At 51.5% G+C, this 26,014-nt stretch overlaps 1 protein-coding gene across 1 annotated transcript in view; it reads right to left on the bottom strand.

Annotated features, from left to right (window-relative positions):
* Positions 1–26,014, bottom strand: part of TNNC1 (troponin C1, slow skeletal and cardiac type) — a 128,562-nt gene that overhangs the window by 54,966 nt on the left and 47,582 nt on the right. Inside the window, exons 2-3 of the mRNA XM_069643193.1 lie at positions 23,995–24,025; positions 18,641–18,787 (exon numbers count right to left, since the gene is read on the bottom strand). Of these exons, the coding sequence (XP_069499294.1) occupies positions 18,641–18,787; positions 23,995–24,025 (178 nt within the window). The remainder of the gene's footprint in view (positions 1–18,640; positions 18,788–23,994; positions 24,026–26,014) is intronic.

Genomic DNA, 26,014 nt, shown 5'->3' with positions numbered 1-26,014 from the left:
GGCATGGACATAAGTAACTCGCTGCAAGTAGGGAGTCCACCATGCCACTCCCTAAGGACGAAGGAGGTGTTACAACAGGGAAGAGCGCAAGATCAATGCTGAGGTGGCATGGACGTAAGTAACTAGCTGCAAATAGGGAGCCCATCATAATACTCCCTACGGATGAAGGAGAAGTGTTACAACAAGGAAGATTGCAAGCTCAATGCAGAGCCTAGCTAAAATGGGTGTAAGTAACTAGCTGCAACTAGGGAGTCCACCATGCCACTCCCTAAGGACGAAGGAGAAGAGTTACAACAGGGAAGTGCGCAAACTCAATGCAGAGCGGAGCTGGCATGGACGTAAGTAACTAGCTGCAAGTAGGGAGTCCACATGTGCCGCTCCCTGAGGTTGAAGGAGAAGAGTTACAACAGGGAAGAGTACAAGCTCAATGCAGAGCCAAGCTGGCATGGATGTAAGTAACTAACTGCAAGTAGTGAGTCCACCATGCCACTCCCTTAGGTCGAAGGAGAAGTGTTACAACAGGGAAGAGCTCAATCTCAAAGCAGAGTTGAGCTGGCATGGACATAAGTAACTATCTGCAAATAGGGAGATTATCGTACCAGTCCCTGAGGATGAAGGAGAAAGGCTACTACAGGGAAGAGTGCAAGCTCACTGCCGAGCTGGCATGGATGTAAGTAACTAGCTGCAAGTAGGGAGCCCAAAATCCTACTCCCTAAGGACGAAGAAGCAGTGTTCCAACAGGGAACAGTCAAGCTGACATGATGTAAGTAACTAGCTGAAAGTAGCGAGTCCACCATGCCACTCCCTAAGGACGAAGGAGAAGTGTTACAATAGTGAAGAGCGCAAGATCAATGCAGAGCTGAGCTGGCATGGATATAAGTAACTAGTTGAAAGTAGGGAGTCCACAATACCACTACATAAGGACGACGGAGAAGTGTTACAATAGGGAAGAGCTCAAGCTCAATGCAGAGTTGAGCTGGCATGGACGTAAGTAACTATCTGCAAATAGGGAGATTATTGTACCAGTCCCTGAGGATGAAGGAGAAAGGCTACTACAGGGAAGAGCGCAAGCTCAATGCCGAGCTGGCATGGATGTAAGTAACTAGCTGCAAGTAGGGAGTCCACGATACTACTCCCTAAGGACGAAGAAGCAGTGTTCCAACAGGGAACAGCCAAGCTGACATGATGTAAGTAACTAGCTGAAAGTAGCGAGTCCACCATGCCACTCCCTAAGGATGAAGGAGAAGTGTTACAACAGTGAAGAGCGCAAGCTCAATGCAGAGCTGAGCTGGCATGGACATAAGTAACTAGCTGCAAGTAGGGAGTCCACCATGCCACTCCCTAAGGACGAAGGAGAAGTGTTACAACAGGGAAGAGCGCAAGCTCATTGCAGAGCCGAGCTGGCATGGACGTAGGTAACTAGCTGCAAGTAGGGAGTCCACCATGCCACTCGCTGAGGACGAAGGAGAAGAGTTACAACAGGGAAGAGTGCAAGCTCAATGCAGAGTCGAGCTGGCATGGACATAAGTAACTAGCTACAAGTAGGGAGTCCAACATGGCACTCCCTAAGGGCAAAGGAGAAGAGTTAAAACGGGGAAGAGGGCAAGCTCAATGCAGAGCCGATCTCGCATGGATGTAAGTAACTAGGCGAAAGTAGAGAGTCCACCATGCCACTCCCTAAGGACGAAGGAGAAGTGTTACAACAGGGAAGAGCGCAAGATCAATGCTGAGGTGGCATGGACGTAAGTAACTGGCTGCAAGTAGGGAGTCCACCATACCGCTCCCTAAGGACGAAGGAGAAGTGTTACAACAGGGAAGAGTGCAAGCTCAATGCAGAGTCGAGCTGGCATGGACATAAGTAACTAGCTACAAGTAGGGAGTCCAACATGGCACTCCCTAAGGGCAAAGGAGAAGAGTTAAAACGGGGAAGAGGGCAAGCTCAATGCAGAGCCGATCTCGCATGGATGTAAGTAACTAGGCGAAAGTAGAGAGTCCACCATGCCACTCCCTAAGGACGAAGGAGAAGTGTTACAACAGGGAAGAGCGCAAGATCAATGCTGAGGTGGCATGGACGTAAGTAACTAGCTGCAAATAGGGAGCCCATCATAATAGTCCCTACGGATGAAGGAGAAGTGTTACAACAAGGAAGAGTGCAAGCCCAATGCAGAGCCGAGCTGAAATGGGTGTAAGTAACTAGCTGCAACTAGGGAGTCCACCATGCCACTCCCTAAGGACGAAGGAGAAGAGTTACAACAGGGAAGTGCGCAAACTCAATGCAGAGCGGAGCTGGCATGGACGTAAGTAACTAGCTGCAAGTAGGGAGTCCACTCTGCCGCTCCCTGAGGTTGAAGGAGAAGAGTTACAACAGGGAAGAGTACAAGCTCAATGCAGAGCCAAGCTGGCACGGATGTAAGTAACTAACTGCAAGTAGTGAGTCCACCATGCCACTCCCTTAGGTCGAAGGAGAAGTGTTACAACAGGGAAGAGCTCAAGCTCAAAGCAGAGTTGAGCTGGCATGGACATAAGTAACTATCTGCAAATAGGGAGATTATCGTACCAGTCCCTGAGGATGAAGGAGAAAGGCTACTACAGGGAAGAGTGCAAGCTCACTGCCGAGCTGGCATGGATGTAAGTAACTAGCTGCAAGTAGGGAGCCCACAATCCTACTCCCTAAGGACAAAGAAGCAGTGTTCCAACAGGGAACAGTCAAGCTGACATGATGTAAGTAACTAGCTGAAAGTAGCGAGTCCACCATGCCACTCGCTAAGGACGAAGGAGAAGTGTTACAACAGTGAAGAGCGTAAGCTCAATGTAGAGCTGAGCTGGCATGGATATAAGTAACTAGTTGAAAGTAGGGAGTCCACCATGCCACTACATAAGGACGACGGAGAAGTGTTACAATAGGGAAGAGCTCAAGCTCAATGCAGAGTTGAGCTGGCATGGACGTAAGTAACTATCTGCAAATAGGGAGATTATTGTACCAGTCCCTGAGGATGAAGGAGAAAGGCTACTACAGGGAAGCGCGCAAGCTCAATGCCGAGCTGGCATGGATGTAAGTAACTAGCTGCAAGTAGGGAGTCCACAATACTACTCCCTAAGGACGAAGAAGCAGTGTTCCAACAGGGAACAGCCAAGCTGACATGATGTAAGTAACTAGCTGAAAGTAGCGAGTCCACCATGCCACTCCCTAAGGATGAAGGAGAAGTGTTACAACAGTGAAGAGCGCAAGCTCAATGCAGAGCTGAGCTGGCATGGACATAAGTAACTAGCTGCAAGTATGGAGTCCACCATGCCACTCCCTAAGGACGAAGGAGAAGAGTTACAACAGGGAAGAGTGCAAGCTAAATGTCGAGCTGGCATGGACGCAATTAACTGGCTGCAAGTAGGGAGTCCACCATACCACTCCCTAAGGACGAAGGAGAAGTGTTACAACAGGGAAGAGTGCAAGCTCAATGCAGAGCCGAGCTGGCATGGACATAAGTAACTAGCTACAAGTAGGGAGTCCACCATGGCACTCCCTAAGGGCAAAGGAGAAGAGTTAAAATGGGGAAGAGGGCAAGCTGAATGCAGAGCCGATCTCGCATGGATGTAAGAAACTAGGCGAAAGTAGAGAGTCCACCATGCCACTCCCTAAGGACGAAGGAGAAGTGTTACAACAGGGAATTGCGCAAGCTCAATGCAGAGCTCAGCTGAAATGGGTGTCCACCATGCCACTGGCTTTGACATAAGTAACTAGCTGCAAGTAGGGAGTCCACCATGCCTCTCCCTAAGGACGAAGGAGAAGTGTTTCAACAGGGAAGAGCTCAAGTTCAATGCAGAGCTGGCTGGCATGGACGTAAGTAACTAGCTGCAAATAGGGAGATTACCGTGCCAGTCCCTGAGGATGAAGGAGAAAGGCTACAACAGGGAAGAGCGCAAGCTCAATGCCGAGCTGGCATGGACGTAAGTAACTAGCTGCAAGTAGGGAGTCCACCATGCCACTCTCTAAGGACGAAGAAGAAGTGTGACAACAGGGAAGAGTGCAAGCTCAATGCAGAGACGAGCTGGCATGGATGTAAGTAACTAGCTGCAAGTAGAGAGTCCACCATGCCACTCCCTAAGGACGAAAGAGAAGTGTTACAACAGGGAAGAGCGCAAGCTCAATGCAGTGCCGAGCTGGCATGGACGTAAATATCTAGCTGCAAGTAGAGTCCACCATACACTCCCTAAGGTCGAAGGAGAAGTGTTCCAACAGGATAGAGCGCAAGCTCAATGAAGACCTGAGCTGGCATGGACATAAGTAACTAGCTGCAAGTAGGGAGTCCACCATGCCACTCCCTAAGGACGAAGGAGGTGTTACAACAGGGAAGAGCGCAAGCTCAATGCCGAGCTGGCATGGACGTAAGTAACTAGCTGCAAGTAGGGAGCCCACCATGCCACTCTCTAAGGACGAAGAAGAAGTGTGACAACAGGAAAGAGTGCAAACTCAATGCAGAGACGAGCTGGCGTGGATGTAAGTAACTAGCTGCAAGTAGAGAGTCCACCATGCCACTCCCTAAGGACGAAAGAGAAGTGTTACAACAGGGAAGAGCGCAAGCTCAATGAAGACCTGAGCTGGCATGGACATAAGTAACTAGCTGCAAGTAGGGAGTCCACCATGCCACTCCCTAAGGACGAAGGAGGTGTTGCAACAGGGAAGAGCGCAAGCTCAATGCTGAGGTGGCATGGACGTAAGTAACTAGCTGCAAATACGGAGCCCATCATAATACTCCCTAAGGACGAAGGAGAAGTGTTACAACAAGGAAGAGTGCAAGCTCAATGCAGAGCCGAGCTGAAATGGGTGTAAGTAACTAGCTGCAACTAGGGAGTCCACCATGCCACTCCCTAAGGACGAAGGAGAAGAGTTACAACAGGGAAGTGCGCAAACTCAATGCAGAGCTGAGCTGGCATGGACATAAGTAGCTAGCTCCAAGTAGGGAGTCCACCATGCCACTACCTAAGGACGAAGGAGAAGTTTTACAACAGGGAAGAGCACAAGCTCAATGCAGAGTTGAGCTGGCACGGATGTAAGTAACTAACTGCAAGTAGTGAGTCCACCCTGCCACTCCCTAAGGACAAAGGAGAAGTTTTACAACAGGGAAGAGCACAAGCTCAATGCAGAGCCGAGCTTGCATGGATGTAATGTAATTAACTAGCTGCGAGTAGAGAGTCCACCATGCCACTCCCTAAGGACGAAGGAGAAGTGTTACAACAGGGAAGAGCACAAGCTCAATGCAGAGCTGAGCTGGCTTGGATATAAGAAACTAGCTGCGAGTAGGGAGCCCACCATACAACTCCCTAAGGACGAAGGAGACGTATTAAAACAGGTAAGAGTTCAAGCTCAATGCAGAGCCGAACTGGCATGGACGTAAGTAACTAGCTGCAAGTAGGGAGTCCACTGTGCCGCTCCCTGAGGATGAAGGAGAAGAGTTACAACAGGGAAGAGCACAAGCTCAATGCAGGGCCGAGCTGAAATGGACGTAAGTAACTAGCTGCAAGTAGGGAGTCCACCATGCAAATCCCTGAGGACGAAGAAGAGAAGTGTTACAACAGGGAAGAGCACAAGCTCAAAGCAGAGTTGAGCTGGCACGGATGTAAGTAACTAACTGCAAGTAGTGAGTCCACCCTGCCACTCCCTAAGGACAAAGGAGAAGTTTTACAACAGGGAAGAGCACAAGCTCAATGCAGAGCCGAGCTTGCATGGATGTAATGTAATTAACTAGCTGCGAGTAGAGAGTCCACCATGCCACTCCCTAAGGACGAAGGAGAAGTGTTACAACAGGGAAGAGCACAAGCTCAATGCAGAGCTGAGCTGGCTTGGATATAAGAAACTAGCTGCAAGTAGGGAGTCCACCATGCCACTCCCTAAGGACGAATGAAAAGTGTTACAACAGGCAAGAGCGCAAGCTCAATGCAGAGCCGAGCTGGCATGGACGTAACTAGCTTCAAATAGGGAGACCACTGTGCCGCTCTCTGAGGATGAAGGAGAAGAGTTACAACAAGGAAGAGCACAAGCTCAATGCAGCGCTGAGCTGGCATGGACATAAGTAACTAGCTGCAAGTAGGGAGTCCACCATGCCACTCCCTAAGGACGAAGGAGAAGAGTTCCAACAGGGAAGAGCACAAGCTCAATGCAGAGCTGAGCTGGCATGGACATAAGTAACTAGCTGCAAGTAGTGAGACCACCATGCCACTCGCTGAGGACGAAGGAGAAGTGTTAAAACAGGGAAGAGTGCAAGCTAAATGCCGAGCTGGCATGGACGTAAGTAACTAGCTGCAAGTAGGGAGTCCACAGTACTGCTCCCTAAGGACGAAGGAGAAGTGTTACAACAGGGAAGAGCGCAAGCTCAATGCAGAGCTGAGCTGGCATGGACATAAGTAACTAGCTGCAAGTAGGGAGTCCACCATGCCACTCCCTAAGGACGAAGGAGGTTTTACAACAGGGAAGAGCGCAAGCTCAATGCAGAGCTGAGCTGGCATGGAAATAAGTAACTAGCTGTAAATAGGGAGCCCATCATACTACTCCCTAAGGACAAAGGAGAAGTGTTACAACAAGGAAGAGTGCAAGCTCAATGCAGAGCCGAGCTGAAATGGGTGTAAGTAACTAGCTGCAACTAGGTAGTCCACCATGCCACTCCCTAAGGATGAAGGAGAAGAGTTACAACAGGGAAGTGTGCAAACTCAATGCAGAGCCGAGCTGGCATGGACGTAAGTAACTATCTTCAAGTAGGGAGTCCACTGTGCCGCTCCCTGAGGTTGAAGGAGAAGAGTTACAACAGGGAAGAGTACAAGCTCAATGCAGAGCCAAGCTGGCATGGATGTAAGTAATTAACTGCAAGTAGTGAGTCCACCATGCCACTCCCTTAGGTCGAAGGAGAAGTGTTACAACAGGGAAGAGCTCAAGCTCAAAGCAGAGTTGAGCTGGCATGGACGTAAGTAACTATCTGTAAATGGGAGATTATTGTACCAGTCCCTGAGGATGAAGGAGAAAGGCTACAACAGGGAAGAGTGCAAGCTCAATGCCGAGCTGGCATGGATGTAAGTAACTAGCTGCAAGTAGGGAGCCCACGATACTACTCCCTAAGTACGAAGACGTAGTGTTCCAACAGGGAACAGCCAAGCTGACATGATGTAAGTAACTAGCTGAAAGTAGTGAGTCACCATGCCACTCCCTAAGGACGAAGGAGAAGTGTACAACAGTGAATCGCGCAAGCTCAATGCAGAGCTGAGCTGACATGGACATAAGTAACTAGCTGCAAGTAGGGAGTCCACCATGCCACTACCTAAGGACGACGAAGTGTTACAACAGGGAAGAGCTCAAGCTCAATGCAGAGTTGAGCTGGCGTGGACCTAAGTAACTATCTGCAAATAGGGAGATTATCGTACCAGTCCCTGAGGATGAAGGAGAAAGGCTACTACAGGGAAGAGCACAAGCTCAATGCCGAGCTGGCATGGATGAAAGTAACTAGCTGCAATTAGGGAGCCCACGATACTACTCCCTAAGGACAAAGAAGCAGTGTTCCAACAGGGAACAGCCAAGCTGACATGATGTAAGTAACTAGCTGAAAGTAGCGAGTCTACCATGCCACTCCCTAAGCACGAAGGAGAAGTGTTACAACAGTGAATAGAGCAAGCTCAATGCAGAGCTGAGCTGGCATGGACATAAGTAACTAGCTGCAAGTAGGGAGTCCACCATGCCACTCCCTAAGGACGAAGGAGGAGTGTTACAACAGGGAAAAGCGCAAGCTCATTGCAGAGCCGAGCTGGCATGGACGTAGGCAACTAGCTGCAAGTAGGGAGTCCACCATGCCACTCGCTGAGGACGAAGGAGAAGTGTTACAACAGGGAAGAGTGCAAGCTCAATGCAGAGACGAGCTGGCATGGATGTAAGTAACTAGCTGCAAGTAGAGAGTCCACCATGCCACTCCCTAAGGACGAAAGAGAAGTGTTACAACAGGGAAGAGCGCAAGCTCAATGAAGACCTGAGCTGGCATGGACATAAGTAACTAGCTGCAAGTAGGGAGTCCACCATGCCACTCCCTAAGGACGAAGGAGGTGTTGCAACAGGGAAGAGCGCAAGCTCAATGCTGAGGTGGCATGGACGTAAGTAACTAGCTGCAAATACGGAGCCCATCATAATACTCCCTAAGGACGAAGGAGAAGTGTTACAACAAGGAAGAGTGCAAGCTCAATGCAGAGCCGAGCTGAAATGGGTGTAAGTAACTAGCTGCAACTAGGGAGTCCACCATGCCACTCCCTAAGGACGAAGGAGAAGAGTTACAACAGGGAAGTGCGCAAACTCAATGCAGAGCTGAGCTGGCATGGACATAAGTAGCTAGCTCCAAGTAGGGAGTCCACCATGCCACTACCTAAGGACGAAGGAGAAGTTTTACAACAGGGAAGAGCACAAGCTCAATGCAGAGTTGAGCTGGCACGGATGTAAGTAACTAACTGCAAGTAGTGAGTCCACCCTGCCACTCCCTAAGGACAAAGGAGAAGTTTTACAACAGGGAAGAGCACAAGCTCAATGCAGAGCCGAGCTTGCATGGATGTAATGTAATTAACTAGCTGCGAGTAGAGAGTCCACCATGCCACTCCCTAAGGACGAAGGAGAAGTGTTACAACAGGGAAGAGCACAAGCTCAATGCAGAGCTGAGCTGGCTTGGATATAAGAAACTAGCTGCGAGTAGGGAGCCCACCATACAACTCCCTAAGGACGAAGGAGACGTATTAAAACAGGTAAGAGTTCAAGCTCAATGCAGAGCCGAACTGGCATGGACGTAAGTAACTAGCTGCAAGTAGGGAGTCCACTGTGCCGCTCCCTGAGGATGAAGGAGAAGAGTTACAACAGGGAAGAGCACAAGCTCAATGCAGGGCCGAGCTGAAATGGACGTAAGTAACTAGCTGCAAGTAGGGAGTCCACCATGCAAATCCCTGAGGACGAAGAAGAGAAGTGTTACAACAGGGAAGAGCACAAGCTCAAAGCAGAGTTGAGCTGGCACGGATGTAAGTAACTAACTGCAAGTAGTGAGTCCACCCTGCCACTCCCTAAGGACAAAGGAGAAGTTTTACAACAGGGAAGAGCACAAGCTCAATGCAGAGCCGAGCTTGCATGGATGTAATGTAATTAACTAGCTGCGAGTAGAGAGTCCACCATGCCACTCCCTAAGGACGAAGGAGAAGTGTTACAACAGGGAAGAGCACAAGCTCAATGCAGAGCTGAGCTGGCTTGGATATAAGAAACTAGCTGCAAGTAGGGAGTCCACCATGCCACTCCCTAAGGACGAATGAAAAGTGTTACAACAGGCAAGAGCGCAAGCTCAATGCAGAGCCGAGCTGGCATGGACGTAACTAGCTTCAAATAGGGAGACCACTGTGCCGCTCTCTGAGGATGAAGGAGAAGAGTTACAACAAGGAAGAGCACAAGCTCAATGCAGCGCTGAGCTGGCATGGACATAAGTAACTAGCTGCAAGTAGGGAGTCCACCATGCCACTCCCTAAGGACGAAGGAGAAGAGTTCCAACAGGGAAGAGCACAAGCTCAATGCAGAGCTGAGCTGGCATGGACATAAGTAACTAGCTGCAAGTAGTGAGACCACCATGCCACTCGCTGAGGACGAAGGAGAAGTGTTAAAACAGGGAAGAGTGCAAGCTAAATGCCGAGCTGGCATGGACGTAAGTAACTAGCTGCAAGTAGGGAGTCCACAGTACTGCTCCCTAAGGACGAAGGAGAAGTGTTACAACAGGGAAGAGCGCAAGCTCAATGCAGAGCTGAGCTGGCATGGACATAAGTAACTAGCTGCAAGTAGGGAGTCCACCATGCCACTCCCTAAGGACGAAGGAGGTTTTACAACAGGGAAGAGCGCAAGCTCAATGCAGAGCTGAGCTGGCATGGAAATAAGTAACTAGCTGTAAATAGGGAGCCCATCATACTACTCCCTAAGGACAAAGGAGAAGTGTTACAACAAGGAAGAGTGCAAGCTCAATGCAGAGCCGAGCTGAAATGGGTGTAAGTAACTAGCTGCAACTAGGTAGTCCACCATGCCACTCCCTAAGGATGAAGGAGAAGAGTTACAACAGGGAAGTGTGCAAACTCAATGCAGAGCCGAGCTGGCATGGACGTAAGTAACTATCTTCAAGTAGGGAGTCCACTGTGCCGCTCCCTGAGGTTGAAGGAGAAGAGTTACAACAGGGAAGAGTACAAGCTCAATGCAGAGCCAAGCTGGCATGGATGTAAGTAATTAACTGCAAGTAGTGAGTCCACCATGCCACTCCCTTAGGTCGAAGGAGAAGTGTTACAACAGGGAAGAGCTCAAGCTCAAAGCAGAGTTGAGCTGGCATGGACGTAAGTAACTATCTGTAAATGGGAGATTATTGTACCAGTCCCTGAGGATGAAGGAGAAAGGCTACAACAGGGAAGAGTGCAAGCTCAATGCCGAGCTGGCATGGATGTAAGTAACTAGCTGCAAGTAGGGAGCCCACGATACTACTCCCTAAGTACGAAGACGTAGTGTTCCAACAGGGAACAGCCAAGCTGACATGATGTAAGTAACTAGCTGAAAGTAGTGAGTCACCATGCCACTCCCTAAGGACGAAGGAGAAGTGTACAACAGTGAATCGCGCAAGCTCAATGCAGAGCTGAGCTGACATGGACATAAGTAACTAGCTGCAAGTAGGGAGTCCACCATGCAACTACCTAAGGACGACGAAGTGTTACAACAGGGAAGAGCTCAAGCTCAATGCAGAGTTGAGCTGGCGTGGACCTAAGTAACTATCTGCAAATAGGGAGATTATCGTACCAGTCCCTGAGGATGAAGGAGAAAGGCTACTACAGGGAAGAGCACAAGCTCAATGCCGAGCTGGCATGGATGAAAGTAACTAGCTGCAATTAGGGAGCCCACGATACTACTCCCTAAGGACAAAGAAGCAGTGTTCCAACAGGGAACAGCCAAGCTGACATGATGTAAGTAACTAGCTGAAAGTAGCGAGTCTACCATGCCACTCCCTAAGCACGAAGGAGAAGTGTTACAACAGTGAATAGAGCAAGCTCAATGCAGAGCTGAGCTGGCATGGACATAAGTAACTAGCTGCAAGTAGGGAGTCCACCATGCCACTCCCTAAGGACGAAGGAGGAGTGTTACAACAGGGAAAAGCGCAAGCTCATTGCAGAGCCGAGCTGGCATGGACGTAGGCAACTAGCTGCAAGTAGGGAGTCCACCATGCCACTCGCTGAGGACGAAGGAGAAGTGTTACAACAGGGAAGAGTGCAAGCTCAATGCAGTGCCGAGCTGGCATGAACGTAAGTAACTAGCTGCAAGTAGGGAGTCCACCATGGCACTCCCTTAGGGCAAAGGAGAAGAGTTAAAACGGGGAAGAGCGCAAGCTCAATGCAGAGCCGATCTGGCATGGACGTAAGTAACTAGCTGAAAGTAGAGAGTCCACCATGCCACTCCCTAAGGACGAAGGAGAAGTGTTAGAACAGGGAATTGCGCAAGCTCAATGCAGAGCTGAGCTGAAATGGGTGTCCACCATGCTACTGGCTTGGACATAAGTAACTAGCTGCAAGTAGGGAGTCCCCCATGCCACTCCCTAATGACGAAGGAGAAGTGTTTCAACAGGGAAGAGCTCAAGTTCAATGCAGGTCTGGCTGGCATGGATGTGAGTAACTAGCTGCAAATAGGGAGATTACCGTGCCAGTCCCTGAGGATGAAGGAGAAAGGCTACAACAGGGAAGACGCAAGCTCAATGCCGAGTAGGCATGGACTTAAGTAACTAGCTGCAAGTAGGGAGTCCACCATGCCACTCCCTAAGGACGACAAAGAAGTGTTACAACAGGGAGAGCGCAAGCTCAATACAGAGACGAGCTGGCATGAATGTAAGTAACTAGCTGCAAGTAGAGAGTCCACCATGCCACTCCCTAAGGACGAAGGAGAAGTGCTACAACAAGGAAGAGCGCAAGCTCAATGCAGAGCTGAGCTGGCATGGACATAAGTAACAAGCTGTAATGAGGGAGTCCACCATGCCACTACCTAAGCATGAAGGAGGTGTTACAACAGGGAAGAGCGCAAGCTCAATGCTGAGGTGGCATGGACGTAAGTAACTAGCTGCAATTAGGGAGCCCATCATAATACTCCCTAAGGACGAAGGAGAAGTGTTACAACAAGGAAGAGTGCAAGCTCAATGCAGAGCCGAGCTGAAAGGGGTGTAAGTAACTAGCTGAAAGTAGCAAGTCCACCATGCCACTCCCTAAGGATGAAGGAAAGTGTTACAACAGTGAAGAGCGCAAGCTCAATGCAGAGCTGAGCTGGCATGGACGTAAGTAACTAGCTGCAAGTAGGGAGTCCACCATGCCACTACCTAAGGACGACGGAGAAGTGTTACAACAGGGAAGAGCTCAAGCTCAATGCAGAGTTGAGCTAGCATGGACGTAAGTATCTATCTGCAAATAGGGAGATTATCGTACCAGTCCCTGAGTATGAAGGAGAAAGTCTACAACAGGGAAGAGCACAAGCTCAATGCCGAGCTGGCATGGATGTAAGTAACTAGCTGCAAGTAGGAAGCCCACGATACTACTCCCTAAGGACGAAGAAGCAGTATTCAACAGGGAACAGCCAAGCTGACATGATGTAAGTAACTAGCTGAAAGTAGCGAGGCCACCATGCCACTCCCTAAGGACGAAGGAGGAGTGTTACAACAGGGAAGAGCGCAAGTGCAGAGCCGAGCTGGCATGGACGTAGGTAACTAGCTGCAAGTAGAGAGTTTAACATGCCACTCGCTGAGGACGAAGGAGAAGTGTTACAACAGGGAAGAGTGGAAGCTAAATGTCGAGCTCGCATGGACGTAATTAAATAGCTGCAAGTAGGGAGTCCACCATACCGCTTCCTAAGGACGAAGGAGAAGTGTTACAACAGGGAAGAGTGCAAGCTCAATGCAGAGCCGAGCTGGCATGGACGTAAGTAACTAGCTGCAAGTAGGGAGTCCACCATGGCACTCCCTAAGGGCAAACGAGAAGAGTTAAAACTGGGAAGAGCACAAGCTCAATACAGAGCCGATCTGGCATGGACATAAGTAACTAGCTGAAAGTAGAGAGTCCACCATGCAACTCCCTAAGGACGAAGGAGAAGAGTTACAACAGGGAAGAGCGCAAGCTCAATGCAGTGCCGAGCTGGCATGGATGTAACTATCTAGCTGTAAGCAGAGTCCACCATGCCACTCCCTAAGGACGAAGGAGAAGTGTTACAACAGGGAAGAGCGCAAGCTCAATGCAGTGCCGAGCTGGCATGGATGTAACTATCTAGCTGTAAGCAGAGTCCACCATGCCACTCCCTAAGGACGAAGGAGAAGTGTTACAACAGGGAAGAGTGCAAGCTCAATGCAGAGCCGAGCAAGCGTGGACGTAAGTAACTAGTTGCAAGTAGGGAGTATACCATGCCACTCCCTAAGGACGAAGGAGAAGTGTTTCAACAGGGAAGAGTCCAAGCTCAATGCAGAGCTGAGCTGGCATGGACGTAAGTAACTAGCTGCATATAGGCAGATTACCGTGCCAGTCCCTGAGGATGAAGGAGAAAGGCTACAACAGGGAAGAGTGCAAGCTTAATGCAGAGCCGAGCTGGCATGGACACAAGTGGCAAGCTGCATGTATGGCAGTCGCGGCCTAGAGTTGGGTAGATGCTAGGCATTCACAGCCTAGAGCTTACCCGGGCTCTAGGCCGTGACTTCCTTTTGTAGGTGTCCTTGTTTACAGTCACGTGGCTAAGACACAAATGAATGCTTTGCTAATCACAAGGTGTGTTGAAGAGATGGGATGGAGGGGAATGTCGCCAGGCATCGATGGACATTTGTCTCTGCCACCGATGGGCAACATTCCCTGGACAGACCATATTCTATGGAGAACAACATCTCCTAACACTTGTGGGCAATGGTACTGAAAATGGGGGGCCATAGTGGGAAATACTTTCTGCCGTGATGCCAGGGAGCAATATCTCTGGCACTTATGGAGAACCTTCTCAGGCACAAATGGGCAGGCGTTTCTGGCAATGATGAGCGAAATTCCATGGCACCAGTGGACATTATATGGCAGTACTTTTGTGGAAGATACTCTGGCACCGGTGGACTGTATTCCCTGGCACCGGTGGACATTATATGGCGCTACTTCTGTGGAAAATACTCTGGCACTGGTGGACTATATTCCCTGGCACCGGTGGACATTATATGGTGCTACTTCTGTGGAAGATACTCTGGCACCGGTGGACTATATTCCCTGGCACCGGTGGACATTATATGGCGCTGCTTCTGTGGAAGATACTCTGGCACCGGTGGACCATATTCACTGGCACCGGTGGACATTATATGTCGCTGCTTCTGTGGAAGATACTCTGGCACCGGTGGACTATATTCCCTGGCACCGGTGGACATTATATGGCGCTGCTTCTGTGGAAGATACTCTGGCACCGGTGGACTATATTCCCTGGCACCAGTGGACATTATATGGCGCTGCTTCTGTGGAAGATACTCTGGCACCGGTGGACTATATTCCCTGGCACCGGTGGACATTATATGGCGCTGCTTCTGTGGAAGATACTCTGGCACCGGTGGACTATAGTCCCTGGCACCGGTGGACATTATATGGCGCTGCTTCTGTGAAAGATACTCTGGCACCGGTGGACTATATTTCCTGGAACCCGTGGACATTATATGGCGCTACTTCTGTGGAAGATACTCTGGCACCGGTGGACTATATTCCCTGGCACCGGTGGACATTGTATGGTGCTACTTCTGTGGAAGATACTCTGGCACCGGTGGACTGTATTCCCTGGCACCGGTGGACATTATATGGTGCTACTTCTGTGGAAGATACTCTGGCACCGGTGGACTATATTCCCTGGCACTGGTGGACATTATATGGCGCTACTTCTGTGGAAGATACTCTGGCACCAGTGGACTATATTCCCTGGCACCAGTGGACATTATATGGCGCTGCTTCTGTGGAAGATACTCTGGCACCGGTGGACTATACTCCCTGGCACTGGCAGACATTATATGGCGCTACTTCTGTGGAAAATACTCTGGCACCGGTGGACTATATTCCCTGGCACCGGCGGACATTATATGGTGCTGCTTCTGTGGAAGATACTCTGGCACCGGTGGACTATATTCCCTGGCACCGGTGGACATTATATGGCGCTACTTCTGTGGAAGATACTCTGGCACCGGTGGACTATATTCCCTGGCACCAGTGGACATTATATGGTGGTACTTCTGTGGAAGATACTCTGGCACTGGTGGACTATATTCCCTGGCACCGGTGGACATAATATGGCGCTGCTTCTGTGGAAGATACTCTGGCACCGGTGGACTATATTCCCTGGCACTGGTGGACATTATATGGTGCTACTTCTGTCGAAGATACTCTGGCACCGGTGGACTATATTACTTGGCACCGGTGGACATTATATGGCGCTACTTCTGTGGAAGATACTCTGGCACCGGTGGACAATATTCCCTGGCAGCGGTGGACATTATATGTTGCTACTTCTATGGAAGATACTCTGGCACCGGTGGACTATATTCCCTGGCACCGGTGGACATTATTTGGCGCTACTTCTGTGGAAAATACTCTGGCACTGGTGGACAATATCCCTGGCAGCGGTGGTCGTTATATGGCACTACTTCTGTGGAAGATACTCTGGCGCCGGTGGAGTATATTCCCTGGCACCGGTGGACATTATATGGCGCTACTTCTGTGGAAAATACTTTGGCACCGGTGGACAATATTCCCTGGCAGCGGTGGACATTATATGGCGCTACTTCTATGGAAGATACTCTGGCACCGGTGGAGTATATTCCCTGGCACCGGTGGACATTATATGGCGCTACTTCTGTGGAAGATACTCTGGCACTGCTGGACTATATTCCCTGGCACCGGTGGACATTATATGGTGCTACTTCTGTGGAACATACTCTGGCACCAGTGGACTATATTCCCTGGCACTGGTGGACATTTTATGGCGCTGCTTCTGTGGAAGATACTCTGGCACCGGTGGACTATATTCCCTGGGACTGGTGGACATTATATGGCGCTACTTCTGTGGAAGATACTCTGGCACCGGTGGACTATATTCCCTGGCATCGGTGGACATTATATGGCGGTACTTCTGTGGAAGATACTCTGGCACCGGTGGACTATATTCCCTGGCACTGGTGGACATTATATGGTGCTGCTTCTGTGGAAGATACTCTGGCACCGGTGGACTATATTCCCTGGCACCGGTGGACATTATATGGTGCTACTTCTGTGGAAGATACTCTGGCACCGGTGGACTATATTCCCTGGCACCGGTGGACATTATGTGGCGCTACTTCTGTGGAAGATACTCTGGCAGCGGTGGACTATATTCCCTGGCACCGGTGGACATTATATGGCGCTACTTCTGTGGAAGATACTCTGGCACCGGTGGACTATATTCCCTGGCACCGGTGGACATTATATGGCGGTACTTCTGTGGAAGATACTCTGGCACCGGTGGACTATATTCCCTGGCTCCGGTGGACATTATATGGCGCTGTTTCTGTGGAAGATACTCTGGCACCGGTGGACTATATTCCCTGGCACCGGTGGACATTATATGGCGGTACTTCTGTGGAAGATACTCTGGCACCGGTGGACTATATTCCCTGGCACCGGTGGACATTATATGGCGGTACTTCTGTGGAAGATACTCTGGCACCGGTGGACTATATTCCCTGGCACTGGTGGACATTATATGGTGCTGCTTCTGTGGAAGATACTCTGGCACCGGTGGACTATATTCCCTGGCACCGGTGGACATTATATGGTGCTACTTCTGTGGAAGATACTCTGGCACCGGTGGACTATATTCCCTGGCACCGGTGGACATTATGTGGCGCTACTTCTGTGGAAGATACTCTGGCAGAGGTGGACTATATTCCCTGGCTCCGGTGGACATTATATGGCGCTGTTTCTGTGGAAGATACTCTGGCACCGGTGGACTATATTCCCTGGCACCGGTGGACATTATATGGCGGTACTTCTGTGGAAGATACTCTGGCACCGGTGGACTATATTCCCTGGCACCGGTGGACATTATATGGCGCTGCTTCTGTGGAAGATACTCTGGCACCGGTGGACTGTATTCCCTGGCACCGGTGGACATTATATGGCGCTACTTTTGTGGAAGATACTCTGGCACCGGTGGACTGTATTCCCTGGCACCGGTGGACATTATATGGCGCTGCTTCTGTGGAAGATACTCTGGCACCGGTGGACTATATTCCCTGGCACTGGTGGACATTATATGGCGCTGCTTCTGTGGAAGATACTCTGGCACCGGTGGACTATATTCCCTGGCACCGGTGGACATTATATGGCGCTGCTTCTGTGGAAGATACTCTGGCACCAGTGGACTATATTCCCTGGCACTGGTGGACATTATATGGCGCTGCTTCTGTGGAAGATACTCTGGCACTGCTGGACTATATTCCCTGGCACTGGTGGACATTATATGGCGCTGCTTCTGTGGAAGATACTCTGCCACCGGTGGACATTATATGGCGCTGCTTCTGTTGAAGATACTCTGGCAATGGTGGACTATATTCCCTGGCACCGGTGGACATTATATGGCGCTACTTTTGTGGAAGATACTCTGGCACCAGTGGACTATATTCCCTGGTACTGGTGGACATTATATGGCGCTGCTTCTGTGGAAGATACTGTGGCACCGGTGGACATTATATGGCGCTGCTTCTGTGGAAGATACTCTGGCACCGGTGGACTATATTCCCTGGCACCGGTGGACATTATATGGCGCTACTTTTGTGGAAGATACTCTGGCACCGGTGGACTGTATTCCCTGGCACTGGTGGACATTATATGGCGCTGCTTCTGTGGAAGATACTCTGGCACCGGTGGACTATATTCCCTGGCACCGGTGGACATTATATGGCGCTGCTTCTGTGGAAGATACTCTGGCACCGGTGGACTATATTCCCTGGCACTGGTGGACATTATATGGCGCTGCTTCTGTGGAAGATACTCTGGCACCGGTGGACTATATTCCCTGGCACTGGTGGACATTATATGGCGCTGCTTCTGTGGAAGATACTCTGGCACCGGTGGACTATATTCCCTGGCACTGGTGGACATTATATGGCGCTGCTTCTGTGGAAGATACTCTGGCACCGGTGGACTATATTCCCTGGCACCAGTGGACATTATATGGCGCTACTTCTGTGGAAGATACTCTGGCACCGGTGGACTATATTCCCTGGCACCAGTGGACATTATATGGCACTACTTCTGTGGAAGATACTTTGGCGCTGGTGGGCGATATTCACTGTCACAGGTTGCCTGCATGCTTGGCACTGGTGAAAAGTACTTCCTGATCATGAGGGGCAAACGTTGGTCACTGGTGAGTTACTTTATCTGCACTGGAGGTCAGTACTCTCTGGAATGTATCGTTCTGTAAGAAATACTGATATGTTCATCGTGACTGTTGGGACAGGGCTTATGGGGCATTTCCGGGTGCTGAGGGGGGATGTTGTTCATAGTGATTCATGGGCACTGTAAGTGTGATACTTGTCATGCGCTCAGGTGTGAAACCTACCGTCCTCATCCACCTCGTCAATCATCTCCTGCAGCTCCTCGGGGGTGGGGTTCTGCCCCAGCATCCGCATCACCTTCCCCAGCTCCTTCGTGCTGATGCAGCCGTCCTCTGCATCCTGGACGAAGATGTCGAAGGCGGCCCTGAACTCTATGGACACAAAGGAAGAGGGAACAGTCTCTTAGCCCAAAGGAAGAAGGAACAGTCTCTTGGCCCAAAGGAAGGGGGAACAGTCTCTTAGCCCAAAGGAAGGGGGCACAGTCTCTTAGCCCAAAGGAAGGGGGAACAGTCTCCCAGGCCAAAGGAAGGGGGAAGAGTCTCTTAGCCCAAAGGAAGGGGGAACAGTCTCTCAGCCCTGAACTCTACGAACACAAAGGAAGGGGGAACAGTCTCTCAGCCCAAAGGAAGGGGGAACAGTCTCTCAGCCCTGAACTCTACGAACACAAAGGAAGGGGGAGCAGTCTCTCAACCCAAAGGAAGGGGCAACAGTCTCTCAGCCCAAAGCAAGAGGGAACAGTCTCTCAGCCCAAAGGATGGAGCGAACAGTCTCTCAGCCCAAAGGAAGAGGGAACAGTCTCTCAGCCCTGAACTCTACGAACACAAAGTAAGAGGGAACAGTCTCTCAGCCCAAAGGAAGGGGGAACAGTCTCTTAGCCCAAAGGAAGGGGGAACAGTCTCTCAGCCCTGAACTCTACGAACACAAAGGAAGGGGGAACAGTCTCTCAGCCCAAAGGAAGGGGGAACAGTCTCTCAGCCCTGAACTCTACGAACACAAAGGAAGGGGGAGCAGTCTCTAAGCCCAAAGGAAGGGGCAACAGTCTCTCAGCCCAAAGGAAGAGGGAACAGTCTCTCAGCCCAAAGGATGGGGCGAACAGTCTCTCAGCCCAAAGGAAGAGGGAACAGTCTCTCAGCCCTGAACTCTACGAACACAAAGTAAGAGGGAACAGTCTCTCAGCCCAAAGGAAGAGGGAACAGTCTCTTAGCCCAAAGGAAGGGGGAACAGTCTCTTAGCCCAAAGGAAGGGGGAACAGTCTCTCAGCCCAAAGGAAGGGGGAACAGTCTCTCAGCCCTGAACTCTACGAACACAAAGGAAGGGGGAGCAGTCTCTCAGTCCAAGGAAGGGGGAACAGTCTCTCAGCCCAAAGGAAGAGGGAACAGTCTCTCAGCCCAAAGGATGGGGCGAACAGTCTCTCAGCCCAAAGGAAGAGGGAACAGTCTCTCAGCCCAAAGGAAGAGGGAACAGTCTTTCAGCCCAAAGGAAGGGGGAACAGTCTCTCAGCCCAAAGGAAGGGGTAACAGTCTCTTAGCCCAAAGGAAGGGGGAACAGTCTCTTAGCCCAAAGGAAGGGGGAACAGCCTCTCAGCCCAAAGGAAGGGGGAACAGTCTCTCGGCCCAAAGGAAGGGGGAACAGTCTCTCTGCCCAAAGGAAGAGGGAAATGTCTCTCAGCCCAAAGGAAGGGGGAACAGTCTCTCAGCCCAAAGGAAGAGGGAACAGTCTCTCAGCCCAAAGGAAGGGGGAACAGTCTCTCTGCCCGGCCATGAACTCTACAAAAACAAAGGAAGAGGGAACAGTCTCTCAGCCCAAAGGAAGGGGGAACAGTCTCTCAGCCCAAAGGAATGGGGAACAGTCTCTCAGCCCAAAGAAGGGGGAACAGTCTCTCAGCCCGGCCATGAACTCTACGGACACAAAGGAAGGGGGAACAGTCTCTCAGCCCAAAGGAAGGGGGAGCAGTCTCTCAGCCCAAAGGAAGGGGGAACAGTCTCTCAGCCCAAAGGAAGAGGGAACAGTCTCTCAGCCCAAAGGAAGAGGGAACAGTCTCTCAGCCCAAAGGAAGGGGGAACAGTCTCTCAGCCCGGCCATGAACTCTACGGACCCAAAGGAAGGGGGAACAGTCTCTCGGCCCAAAGGAAGAGGGAACAAAGGGGGAACAGTCTCTCAGCCCAAAGGAAGGGGGAACAGTCTCTCAGCCCAAAGAAAGGGGGGACAGTCTCTCAGCCCAAAGGAAGGGGGAACAGTCTCTCAGCCCAAAGGAAGAGGGAACAGTCTCTCAGCCCAAAGAAAGGGGGAACAGTCTCTCAGCCCAAAGGAAGAGGGAACAGTCCCTCAGCCCAAAGGAAGAGGGAAATGTCTCTCAGCCCAAAGGAAGTGGGAACAGTCTCTCAGCCCAAAGGAAGGGGGGACAGTCTCTCAGCCCAAAGGAAGGGGGAACAGTATCTCAGCCCGGCCCTGAACTCTACGGACACAAAGGAAGAGGGAACAGTCTCTCAGCCCAAAGGAAGAGGGAACAGTCTCTCAGCCCTTAACTCTACGGACACAAAGGAAGGGGGAACAGTCTCTCAGGCCAAAGGAAGAGGGAACAGTCTCTCAGCCCTTAACTTTACGGACACAAAGGAAGGGGGAACAGTCTCTCAGCCCAAAGGAAGCGGGAACAGTCTCTCAGCCCTGAACTCTACAAACACAAAGGAAGGGGGAACAGTCTCTTAGCCCAAAGGAAGGGGGAATAGTCTCTCAGCCCAAAGGAAGGGGGAACAGTCTCTCAGCCCAAAGGAAGGGGGAACAGTCTCTCAGCCTGGCCATGAACTCTACGGACACAAAGGAAGGGGGAACAGTCTCTTAGCCAAAAGGAAGAGGGAACAGTCTCTCAGCCCAAAGGAAGAGGGAACAGTCTCTCGGCCCAAAGGAAGGGGGAACAGTCTCTCAACCCAAAGGAAGAGGGAACAGTCTCTCAGCCCTGCCATGAACTCTACAGACACAAAGGAAGGGGGAACAGTCTCTCAGCCCAAAGGAAGAGGGAACAGTCTTTCAGCCCAAAGGAAGGGGGAACAGTCTCTCAGCCCAAAGGGGGGGGGGGACAGTCTCTCAGCCCAAAGGAAGAGGGAACAGTCTCTCAGCCCAAAGGAAGGGGGAACAGTCTCTCAGCCCAGCCCTGAACTCTACGGACACAAAGGAAGGGGGAACAGTCTCTCAGCCCGGCCATGAACTCTACAGACACAAAGGAAGGGGGAACAGTCTCTCAGCCCAAAGGAAGAGGGAACAGTCTCTCAGCCCAAAGGAAGGGGGAACAGTCTCTCAGCCCAAAGGGGGGGGGGCAGTCTCTCAGCCCAAAGGAAGAGGGAACAGTCTCTCAGCCCAAAGGAAGGGGGAACAGTCTCTCAGCCCAGCCCTGAACTCTACGGACACAAAGGAAGGGGGAACAGTCTCTCAGCCCAGCCCTGAACTCTACGGACACAAAGGAAGAGGGAACAGTCTCTCAGCCCAAAGGAAGATGGAAAAGTCTCTCAGCCCTGAACTATAGGAACACAAAGGAAGGGGGAACAGTCTCTCAGCCCGGCCATGAACTCTACGAACACAAAGGAAGGGGAACAGTCTATTTGCCTTGAACTCTACGAACACAAAGGAAGAGGGAACAGTCTCTCAGCCCAAAGGAAGGGGGAACAGTCTCTTAGCCCAAAGAAAGAGGGAAAAGTCTCTCAGCCCAGCTCTGAACTCTACGAACACAAAGGAAGGGGGACCAGTCTCCCAGCCCAAAGGAAGAGGGAACAGTCTCTCAGCCCAAAGGAAGAGGGAAATGTCTCTCAGCCCAGCCCTGAACTCTACGAACACAAAGGAAGGGGGACCAGTCTCTCAGCCCAAAGGAAGAGGGAACAGTCTCTCAGCCCAAAGGAAGAGGGAACAGTCTCCCAGCCCAAAGGAAGGGGGAACAGTCTCTCAGCCCAAAGGAAGAGGGAACACTCTCTCAGCCCAAAGGAAGGGGGAACAGTCTCTCAGCCCAAAGGAAGAGGGAACAGTCTCTCAGCCCTACACTCTATGAACACAAAGGAAGGGCGAACAGTCTCTTAGCCCTGAACTCTACGAACACAAAGGAAGAGGGAACAGTCTCGTCTCTCATCCCTGAACTCTACGAACACAAATGAAGAGGAATAGTCTCTCAGCCCAAAGGAAGAGGGAACAGTCTCTCAGCCCAAAGGAAGGGGGAACAGTTTCTCAATCCAAAGCAAGGGGGAACAGTCTCTCAGCCCAAAGGAAGAGGGAACAGTCTCTCAGCCCAAAGGAAGAGGGGACAGTCTCTCAGCTCTACGAACACAAAGGAAGGAGGAACAGTCTCTCAGCCCAAAGGAAGAGGGAACAGTCTCTCAGCTCTACGAACACAAAGGAAGGGGGAACAGTCTCTCAGCGCTGAACTCTACGAACACAAAGGAAGACGGAACAGTCTCTCAGGCCTGAATTCTACGAAAACAAACGAAGGGGAACAGTCTCTCATCCCTGAACTCTACGAACACAAAGGAAGGGGGAACAGTCTGTCAATTCTGAACTCTACGAACACAAAGGAAGAGGGAACAGTCTCTCATCCCTGAACTCTACGAACACAAAAACTCTACGAACACGAAGTTTCTCAGCCAACCATGCAGCCATTGCGACATACAAGAGGCACACAAGGGCCACCTGCAGGAGTGGTGCAGGAGCTGCAGTGTAGCATGTCAATCCTAGAACATTGCCTGCAGCTCTGGGTTCCACTTGGGTAACCTCGGATCCTGTGGGCCTGACCAGGACATAAACTAGGGGGAAACTGGCGGATGCACATGGGGAGAGGGGAGTGAAGTTAGGGAGGGAAGGGGAAATGTGTATCGCTCTGATGGTGTGTATATTTGTGATAAGTTTGTCATGGGTTTATGGGAGTTCCAGTGATAAGGGGCGAGGTGGGAGAAGGGCCGGCACCAGCTGGAAGCACATGGCGGTCGAGGACTAGAAAGGTTGTGCGTGCTGCCGGTGCAGAGCCAGGGTGAACAGGTCTAGAGTGAATAGGCCTAGGGTGAACAGGCCATGGGGAGGGCCGGGCCCGGCCCGTGAATAGATTTCAGGACTAGGAGCAGGACTTTGAGTGCATGGAAAGCCAGTTGGCGTGGTGAGGCGGGAGAGAGGAGTGCACAGGGTTGCAGAACGGTGTGAAGAGACGGAGGTAAGATGACGGAGCACAGAAAGGAGAGGTTTGGTTGAGTGAACTGTGAGCAGAGGGCAGCTCGTCCTAACGTTTAATAGCTTGAGTCTGGTTGCGAGGGCAGTTGATGTTATTCACTCTTGAAGCAGAAGGTCGTTTTCAGAGAAAACCTCAGGGTGTCACGGTTTGGGGGACGGAAAGAGAAACGTCAGGAGAGAAAGCTAGGGGTGAGAAGAGGATGGAAGGGGGGCTGTCCGCAGTGAGGTAAAGAGCTTCCCTGGTAGATGAGTTAAGTCTGAGGCGGCAGAGGGTCGTCCACTGGCAGAGGCCGGAGACACAGACATGTTGCTAAGGAGCCCATGGGTGAGGACGGCGAGGTAGAGCACGAGCACACACTAGGAAGACGGGTGCACTACTCACCATTCTTCTGCTCCTCCGTCAGCTGCTCAACCTGCAAGCAGAAGAGAGGGGGGGGGCTTCTGTGAAAGGGTTCTCGGGCGCAGCGCGCGCGCATCACATGACATAATATGACATAATATGTAATTCTGGATCTCCTGAACCGTGGGTTCAAGTGTAACTACAGCGATCCCTCACCAAGGAAAGTGCCTTCTCATCCTGCCCCCCCCACCCCACCAGCGGCTGCATGGCTGAGTCTATGGGAATCCTGCCTTTATTCACAGGCATAACAAGGGGGTGCCAGGCTCATCCCTGCCCAACCTGTGGTTAATTCATCCTTTCATCCTGCTTCTAAACCTGGCTACAACTCTCACAGGGCCTAATTCACAAATACGGGCACTGGCACAAATGAGGAGGTGCCCTCGAGCCCCCCCCCCCCAGATTCGTCCATATGGCAAACAACCCCCCCCCCCCCCATGGCTGGAGCACCTCTGGAATGTGATTGCTCCAGTCACCCGCAGGTGTTTGCCAATGCAACTCTGGGATCTCAGCTTACAGTGTCTCGTGCACCTCTGCGGCACTGGAAGCCAAAATACCCCGGGCACAGCCAGTGCGCCCCGTTTCCTGGAATGCAACGGACTCTGGTTAGGCTTCAGCTCTGTCTTTGCCCTGGGGCTGTGCCAGCCTCACGACGTTTGGAGTGTTTCTGCTGATTTGGGTACCTAACATGTGTTCTTCTGCTCACTATAGCTCTACGCAGGCGCAACATGCGTGTACATGTATGTGCTCTCTGGCAGTTCCAAATCTCTCAGCACTGTCTTGTTATGGTCAAGTCTGGAACACCTGGAGAAGACCCCCTCGCCCCCGTATCATGTACCTCTGGAAAGTGTCCAGCATGTGGCTTGTGGCCGCTCTGCGATGCTGTGGTGTGTCAAACAGATGGGCCCCTTCCGTATAGCGGGGTGAGGCGTGCTCATACAGGGGCAGCGCTTGGTTCGGCGGGATACTGCTGGATCCTCGGGCCGGTTCCCCTCAGGGCGGAGGGGGGGGGGGTATCGGGCACACCTGGGAGCCAGTGCCATAGTTCATCGAGAAGGATGACTCTCAGGTGAAGGCTGGCAGGCGGGGCGGGTGCTGTTTCCGTGTCCCAATGTGCAGAAGTGGACCTTCCCACAGAGGGTATCTCCGTGCAATTTACGAGCTCCTGGAACATGGCAACCACTAGGCCCGGCCTTAGGGGGGGCGAGCGGGGCGACCGCCTGGGGCGCCCCGCCCCCCAGGAGCCACTAGTCCCTGCCACGCCAGCTCGGGGAAGTCTTTCAAGGGCTCCCCCGAGCTATCGTAGTGGGAGAAGGCGCAGCAGGCGGGCGTATTCAATGACAATCGGCTGCTCACCAAATGCGCCCCTCCGCCGCGGCGCCTTCAACAACAAAATGCGCCATTAGCCCCCCACCACGCCAGCTCGGGGCAGTCCTTCAAGGGCTCCCCTGAGCTGGCATAGTGTCAAAAGGCGTGTCAGGCGCCTCATTATTATTAAATGAGCCTGCGGCGGCAGAGCTCATCTAATAACAACAGGGTGCTGATGCGCCATATTCAAATAATTACCTCCTATCCGGAGCGAGGAGGCTAAAAAAAAAAGTGGCACTTTCTGGCCCCACCCCCTTTTGACCAGGGGCGCGCGGGGGAAGGGGGTGCGCCAATTCGCCCAGGGCGCTGGGACCCCAAAGGCCGACCCTGGCAACCACTGTGCTTGGGTCGAAGAAGGGATGGGCCCCAGGAGTTGGACGCATTTAATAATAATAATAATTTAGCATTTATATAGCGCTACAAACGCTCAGGCATCTGAGCGCTGCTTTTGATTACCAACAGTGTGTGGTGCTCATTTATCGACCTCGGAAGGATGAAAGGCTGAGTTTGGCCCTGCTGGGTTTCGAACCTGTCAGTAAGCTCTGCACGGATGTCACACCGAGCGCTCTTCTCGCTCTGCCACTTGACCGGCTTTCGTTTCTATGGCGGTGATGGAACTGCTTCAAAAAACCTCTAG

This window comes from Ambystoma mexicanum, chromosome 2p (genome assembly GCF_040938575.1).
Source record: "Ambystoma mexicanum isolate Mex_15411 chromosome 2p, UKY_AmexF1_1, whole genome shotgun sequence".
Taxonomy (NCBI): domain Eukaryota; kingdom Metazoa; phylum Chordata; class Amphibia; order Caudata; family Ambystomatidae; genus Ambystoma; species Ambystoma mexicanum.
The sequence above is the reverse complement of the archived record's forward strand: the minus strand, read 5'-3'. Positions and strand labels throughout refer to the sequence as shown.